This window comes from Vicia villosa, linkage group LG6 (assembly GCF_029867415.1).
Source record: "Vicia villosa cultivar HV-30 ecotype Madison, WI linkage group LG6, Vvil1.0, whole genome shotgun sequence".
In the NCBI taxonomy this organism is placed as follows: domain Eukaryota; kingdom Viridiplantae; phylum Streptophyta; class Magnoliopsida; order Fabales; family Fabaceae; genus Vicia; species Vicia villosa.
Genome location: NC_081185.1, coordinates 17,479,666 through 17,487,433, shown reverse-complemented (window position 1 = coordinate 17,487,433; position 7,768 = coordinate 17,479,666). Strand labels below are relative to the sequence as shown.

The window sequence follows — 7,768 nt, the reverse complement described above, 5'->3', positions numbered from 1 at the left end:
CCCCCCTCCAAGTACAACCCTTTCCTCTATTCCTTCATTCCCACTTCGCTGGTCTCTTACACTTCTCTCATCTCTCATCCGACAACAAAAACAACCAGACACTTAGATCGTCTCCAACATCTTCCTCAATGTCTCAACAATCTATTCCTCAGTCTTCGTAAAAAATAACCACTTCTGCTGCTCATGAACAAGACGCTTCAAATGCTCCCATTAACCCTAGTGAGATTCTTGAAGTCACTCCTTTGCAGATGATAACCCCTTTCGATCTCGTGACAAAACGACCCAGAATAATGCATGCACGAAGAACCAAAGAGACTGCAAGAAGACCTAAGAATCCCAACTCTGGTCAGATTTCTCAATCGTCTGTCCCTTCCTCTAGGGAAGAGCCAACCATAGAAGGCTCAAGGTCTAATCGCATCGCTATTGTCAAAATAGTTACCGAAATCCTAAATAAGGACAATGTTTCATCCAAGATCCCTGGTCCTGAGAATCCTGTGCTTCCTAAGTCAAATGTCATTGGGCATGTTAGTGACACCGCTGGCATCTATGTCCCAACAAATGATGAAATTAATGAGAATGTGCATGTGAGTGACAAGAAAAGAAATGATGTTAGTATTGATCACATTGAAATTCCTGATGGTGCTGAACACAATGAAGAGATCCCCAGCAATGTTTTTACTAACATGTGTGTAAATCACTCTGAAAAGGGCCAAGCTAAAGAAAAAGAACCAGAGAAAACTCAGACTGACAAAGTAATCAACCTTGATGATCTCTCTGATGATGACCTGGTTGCTTCCATCAATCCAAGCATAGCCAGAAGGCTAATGAGGAGGAAAGGAAAGCAAGCTGTAGTCGAGGTCTCTCTGAAAAAGTAGGCAGTGGCTAAGTTCGTTGCTGTTGGACCAAAGAAGGCATGGAGCAAAGTGGTGCCTAAGAAGAGAAAGCCAGAAGCAGTTCTGAGAATGAGTCAGATTCTGATGTTGCTGCGGATGTCAATGACATTCATCCCAAGAAGAAGGTCTCTACTAACAAGCTGGCTGCTAGTGTTCCTGAAGTACCTATTGATAACATTTCATTTTACTATCCCTCCAGTGTACTCAGATGGAAAATTTTCTATCAGAAAAGACTGGCCTTGGAGAGAGAACTTGCTCAGAATGCTCTCGAGTGTGAAGAGATCATGAATCTTATTCATGAGGGTGGACTAATGAAAACTGTAACTCAACTCTCTAAGTGCTATGAAGTCCTGGTGAAGGAGTTCATTGTGAATCTACATGAAGACGGTGGCAATAAGGAAACTGAGGAGTATTTAAAAGTGTTTGTTAGAGGAAAATGTATTAACTTCTCACCCACTGTGATCAACAAATTTCTGGAAAGGTCAAATGAAGCTCAGCCAGAGCTGGAAGTGTCTAATAATCAAATGTGCAAAGAGATTACTGCTGGCCAAGTGAAGACATGGCCTGTCAAAGGGAAGCTGACTGTGAGCAAGCTAAGTGTGAAGTATGTTGTACTTCACAGGATTGGAGCTGCCAACTGGGTACCAACTCAACACAAGTCTACAATCTCTGCTCTCCTAGGTAAATTTATCTTTGCCATTGGTACTAAGTCCAAAGTTGATTATGGTACTTATATTTTTAAGCAAACCTTAAAGCATGATGGTAGCTATAGTGTCAAAGGCCCCATTGCCTTCCCTTCTCTTATTTGTGGGATCATCTTAAAACAATTTCCTAACATTTTGACTGACAAAGATTCTGTGTGCAAAAGAGCAAGTCCCTTAATTTTTCACCATAAGCTCTTCCAAGGAACTCATGTTCATGATGTTAACACAACTTCGGCTGGACCATCAAAAGAGATCACAATTATGAGTAAAACTACAATGATTGCTATGCTCCGAGAGACCTGTAAGGAGCTGGAGTCCAGAAAATTGGCTCTTGAAAGATTGATCAGCTCTCTTGAAATGAGTGAAAAAGCTAAATCTGCAGATACTGCTGAGGAGGAGCAGGGTGAAGATGATAATGGTTCAGACAGTGAGATTGAGAAAGAAGCCAGTCCTGATGATGGCACTGATAACAGTGTAGAACTCAGTAGCTTTGAGTCTGAAGACTAAAGCAAGTGTGTATGGTAATCTTCCCTAGCATTGTTTTTTTAATACTTTGGCAACATTTCTGGTAAAAAGGGGGAGTAATGATATGGTTGGTTGAGACTGTAATGATGGTTTTGTTTTGGTACTATGTTTTGTTGTGTTTTGTTTTGGACATCTAATTTGTGTATTCGGGATGAATCTTTAGTTAACTGGTATGTACTGGCAAGCTGCTTTTAATTCCACAATCTTCTTTATTTGTGTGTTTGTTCTCCGCTGCAAAGAATCCCTGATATCGTGATAACATAATGTTTTAACCAAAAATTTGCCAAAAGGGGAGATTGAAGGTGTTTTAAATTGGCGGTATTTTGTGATAAAACATTCCTAGTGTATGTATGTGGAATTATGCAGGATCGTATGTTTATGGATGTCATGCTTGATGTCTTGACATTGGAATCTGACAGAAGTAGTTGTCATCTTTTAGTTGTGAGGTTTCCTTTTTGTATTAGGTCTCTTTAGGAAACTATATATTGTGCGATGTTTGTTTTGTGCTAAAATCGATTGAATCACAACGTATGTGATCATCCTGACGATGTGGAAATTAGGTTTACATGGGTAACCCTAATTTATGTATGAAAGGCCCATGGCCCAAGTCCTTCTGCAAGCTGACTATATATCGACTGCAAATCCTACTTTCAGTAGCAGAGTTTTTGAGCATGAAAGATTATTAAACCCTCTGTGTTTCCATCGTGTGTGTTTCTTGTGATCCAAACAATTAACATGTTGATAATTGTTGTGGAGTAGTTTATTCGTGACTGTGGATTGTGAAGAACAGTTGTTCTATTTTTGTTTCTTGTGATCCACGCTATTATCTTAGATGATTGCGTTGGAATTAGTTTGTGTTTTAGTTGTGTCACTCTAAGCTTTAAAAGCACGAGTGTGTGTCTCTTGATTGAAGCTTTTAAGCAGATCAAGGTGTGTTTTTGAAGTGTGTCTTCTATCTGTAATTGTTTATTGTGTATGTGTTATCACTACTGTGATTGAGGGGGAGTGGAATGGAGAGATTCCATATCTAGGTAGAACCTGGGTAGAAGGGTCATTGTGTAGTGATTAAGTGATAAGTTGTAAACGGGGGAGTTTAGCTTTGAATTGATACTACTGATAGTGGACTTCATCCCTGGCTTGGTAGCCCCCAGAGTAGGTTGTTTGAACTGAACTGGGTAAACAATTATGTGTGTTATTTACTGTTTTATGCTGTTTGTTTTTATTGTTTGTGCTGCATATTTGTGGATGTCATAACATCCAGTTTGACAACGAGCGTGTGTTACTAGAATTTTCAACAATTGTTATCGGTAAAACATAACGATTTCATCTCCATACCCTTTAGATGGTACAAGTGGATTATTGCCCTCACTAACCTAAAGCAAAGAGCCATCCAACAGAATAAAGCAACAAATTCTATCAGCAATGGGAAGGAGAATTTTTTTAAAATAACATAAAAAATCAATTGTAACTCACCCATGGCCAACACATAGTCACTTTCTTAAAGAGAATGATCACCCATTTATCAGAATCATTCAGTATTTTTCTCACTGGTGGTGTTCCTTGGTAGGAATGAAATGAAACTTAAACTTACAAAGAATCTAAGGAAGATCCTGTATTCAAATAATATTCGATAAGAAGCCACGATAGAGTTAACCAGTTTACAGACTTTGTATGTTTAACCTCCAAACTAAAATTGCACTGCCTTTCACATTTTGGGCTCTCATAATAATTTTAGATGACTAAGAAAATGTCCATATACAAAAGCATATAATATCAATAAACCACAATGAAAACGCTTTCTATCTTTCTTGCAGTCACTGGTGTAGCAGATGTAGACGCCCTATTTCCTTCTTCTAAAGACACATTTTATTAACAAACTTGAAAAAAATACTCAAATGATTCATATCTCAACTGATGAAATACCTCAAGTTTGAAAACCTAACAACAACAAATTTGACTGTTATGAAAATCCCTTGAAAGATGAAAAAGGCATCAGGAAAAATCGAAACTTTAATGGTAACAACAACAGTGAAAGAACAAAGTACAAGTTTTGTAACCTCAAAAGTTTGAAAACCTAAAAAGCCCAACTTTAATGGTAACTACAAACTCTGAAAGAACAAAAGTACAAGGTTGGGTAGTTGCACATAAAAAGGAAACCAAAAGTACAAGGTTTGAAACATCAAAAGTTTGAAAACCTAAAAATCATGTTAGTACAATAAAATATCAAACGAAAAACAAAATCCCTAGAAACATGTAAACCCTACCAAAAAAAATAGAAAGTTTAATAGAAACAACATCAGTGAAATAACAAAAGTACAAGGTTTCAAACCTCAAAAGTTTGAAAACCTAACAAACAAAAATTGAAACTTGAATATGTTGTAGTTAAAAATTGATCGAATACTATGAGAAAATGGTGAAGAATCTTTGTCAACATAAGGAAAAAGAGTCTTACCCAGGTAAAAGGAGTATGAAACGCGGACGAGAAAGCCGGGGTGGAGAAGGAACGACGGAGGATGGGGTGGAGAAGGAAAGACAAACGAAAATGGAGAAATGAAAGCGAGAGAGAGAAATATGACTGCAGAGAGAGAAGGAAAAAGCAAAGGGAATGGGTTTTATGAAGAAATGAGTAGAGACTAGAGAGTACTATCAAAGATGAAGAAATGACCGGTTTTTAAAGTTTTCAAAGGTGGAGGGAAAAACCAAAGGATATTAGCAAACAGCCAATAGAAAAATTGGAATGGTAGTGCCATTTGAAAGAATGGAGATACTTGATTGATTGGATTTAATTTTTTATTTAGCAAATTACCAAAAAGAGCTTTTTTAAGCGTAATTAAATTTTCATAAAGGGTAATTAAGGGTGTTTGGTGTATGTTTAAATTTTAGTTAGGTTATAGATAGTTAATAAATAATGTCTACACTGATCTAGTTTACCCCTCAATTTTTATAAAAATCGACGGAATAAAAATAAAATATTCAGAATAAAAATATAGTAAATTGAAGTAGTTTGGCACTTGGTTTTCATTAAAAACCGACATAGTAAATTTTATCTTCTTAAAAAAAGAAAACATGGTGTCCAGGATCTTACCTTGGTTTTTTATATGTTAGGTGAAATCACTATTATAAAAAATAAATTTTTTAGTAGTGAATAATCTCTCTTTTTAAAAGTAAGTTATTTTGGATTGTTCTGTATAAACGATATTTGATTGTTCATTATCTTGTTCTTGTTATTGTGTTTTTGTTTTTCACTAATTGTTAAATTAATTTTGTGTAAGACTAGTTAGTGTGTTTGTTATTATTCTTTGTTACATGAAAATAATATCATAGTTTATGTGAAAGACTAGTTTATTGCCCCTACTCCTTAATTGTCTAGCATACAATGTGAGGCTGATAGAAACAAAGCGCCAACAAGTTCAATTCTCACATCACAGGATCAGCAGCTTCAGTCCTCCCAATTATAACCGAATAACAAGGCTGAAAATAATAAGGCATGAAGATGATGTCAGCATCATATTGAGAGCAATTCATTTCAATATCAGCACTGATTTCAATGGATTGTGGTTCAATGGAAAAAAATGTATCTATGTTTTTTCGTGGTCGGACACCTGCACCAACACTTATGTCAGTGTTAGGGTCGTATTTAAGGTGTTTGTGCTTCATAATTCATTAGTCTAATAAATGTTTCCTCATACATTCGACTTTCAAAATTCGGAGCAGCCATCATTCCGTCTTATTCTTTCTTTCTTTCTTCTCTCATTCGCAAGAAAAACAATTAAACGTTACTTCATATTCACTTACAATACTGCCAGGAACAATCACTTAAAATTGCACATGAGGATATCCTACATTATGTGCCATGTATACAACAATTACTCTTGCAGTGCAAGAGCATGCTCAAGTTCAACCTCAACCTCACCCATTGTTGGTCTTTCATTTGGTTTTATATGCAAGCATCTTTTCATCACATCCATGAACACTGCAAAACATTGCGGCGCAATCAATCTCATGAGAATAGGATCAATAATCTCATAAACTTCAAACTTCTCATTCTAAAAATAAATCCGGATCACGAAACATGCTCATCTTATCAAAGACGGTATGTTTGTAGTCGGTACATGCTACTTCAAGTAGAACCATACCGAAGGAGTAAACGTCACATTTTTCTGTGAAAGTATTGGTTTCGAGATACTCTGGTTCCATGTAACAGAATGTACCTATCATCAAAAGCGTATAATCTTTATTTATCAGTAATATAAAGTAACACTCCTCATCTTACAAATGATACGTTAAACAATTTATACTAAAAGCGCATAAATAATTAGAGCGTTTTTTCTATAATAAAATGAAAGAAATTACCGATAAGATTGTCAACTTTAATCGGTTTTGCATTCAACTTAGGAAGCTTCCCTTGTAAGGAAAATCCAAGATGCGAGAGTTTTGGTACCATATTCTTATCTAAAAGAATTGTTTGAGGCTTTATGTCACAGTGAAAAATCGCACGCTTTGCTCCTGTGTGAAGGTAGTGTAGTCCTTTCGCAGCTCCAATGCATATTTCAAGCCTTTTCTTCCATGAGAGTGATTCTATTTCCCTTGAACGTAATTGTTTGAACGTAATTGTTCATAGAGAGAATCATTTAACATGTACTCATACACAAGAATTTTCTCGTCTTTTATATCGCAGAAACCTATAAAAGACATCAAATTCGGGTGATGAAGTTTGCAGTGGAGTTCAATTTCCTTCTTGAACTTCCACTCGTCCGATGAATTTATCATCCGCTTCACTGTTATAGGATATTCAGTTTCGCCATTGTGTTTGAGATAACCTTTGTACTTTATACTGAACATGGTTCTTTCAATTATACGATCTTCATCAAAGTTGTTCGTTGAATTCCTAAGTTCGTCCAGAGAAAATTGTTGGCATAGATTTTCTAAAATTGTTGGATATTGTTTCTTGGATGAACTTTTATTCTTTGCATATTTTACAAGCATCATTCTTAGGAGAGAGATCTGTTTGATAATCAAGGTGTAGAACCAAGTCTCTGCAACCACATCAGACCATAATAGCAGCGTGAATTAAAATCATGTGTTCGATCACCATTAAAAATTAGATCACACACTTTCGTCCATGTTTTTTTTTAAGTATTTTCATCAAAAACTCAAAATTTATAATTCAATTTAGTTACTATATAAAAAAAATTAATATCAAATATATTTTAATAGTAGCAATACGTATCGCAGCAACCACAATGAACACATTCACAACATGTACAACCACAACCGCATCTGTAATTTGAAACCACGGTATTTACGGTTTTTTTTTCAATATCAATGGTTTAATATGAAAGTAATTCAACGCCAGAAGTAAATCTATCAGAGTTAAAAAATTGAAGAACACTTCAATCCAAGAAACTAAATTTTTTTATTGTTTAAACGAAATGATCCATCCAACAAATAGAATTTGGTTGTGAAAAATGAATTGAGAATTATCATTTAAATTGTCAATACTGTTAAATAATTAAAAGCTCCATGTATATATAAAGTAAATTTTACCTGGATCAATCAATCCTCAAGTGCTATGATCCTTGATTAGAAGCACTAACTAGGTCTAGCACCATGCTCTGTTGAACCAACAATTGATTGCAGCCAAGA

The 7,768-nt window shown here is 35.6% G+C and overlaps 1 protein-coding gene and 1 pseudogene across 1 annotated transcript; one reads left to right on the top strand and one right to left on the bottom strand.

Annotated features, from left to right (window-relative positions):
* The first annotated feature begins 1,177 nt into the window (after nt 1-1,177).
* Nucleotides 1,178-2,104, top strand: LOC131613271 (uncharacterized). Its single transcript, XM_058884958.1, has one exon. It carries the CDS (start codon nt 1,178-1,180, stop codon nt 2,102-2,104), a length of 927 nt encoding a protein of 308 aa, XP_058740941.1.
* Nucleotides 2,105-5,279: 3,175 nt separating this feature from the next.
* Nucleotides 5,280-7,176, bottom strand: LOC131611295 (receptor-like protein kinase ANXUR2; annotated as a pseudogene).
* Nucleotides 7,177-7,768: the final 592 nt, after the last annotated feature.

Excerpts from the sequence above, each read along its gene's own strand:
- LOC131613271 (XM_058884958.1), top strand. The coding sequence starts at position 1,178 with ATGAATCTTATTCATGAGGGTGGACTAATGAAAACTGTAACTCAACTC.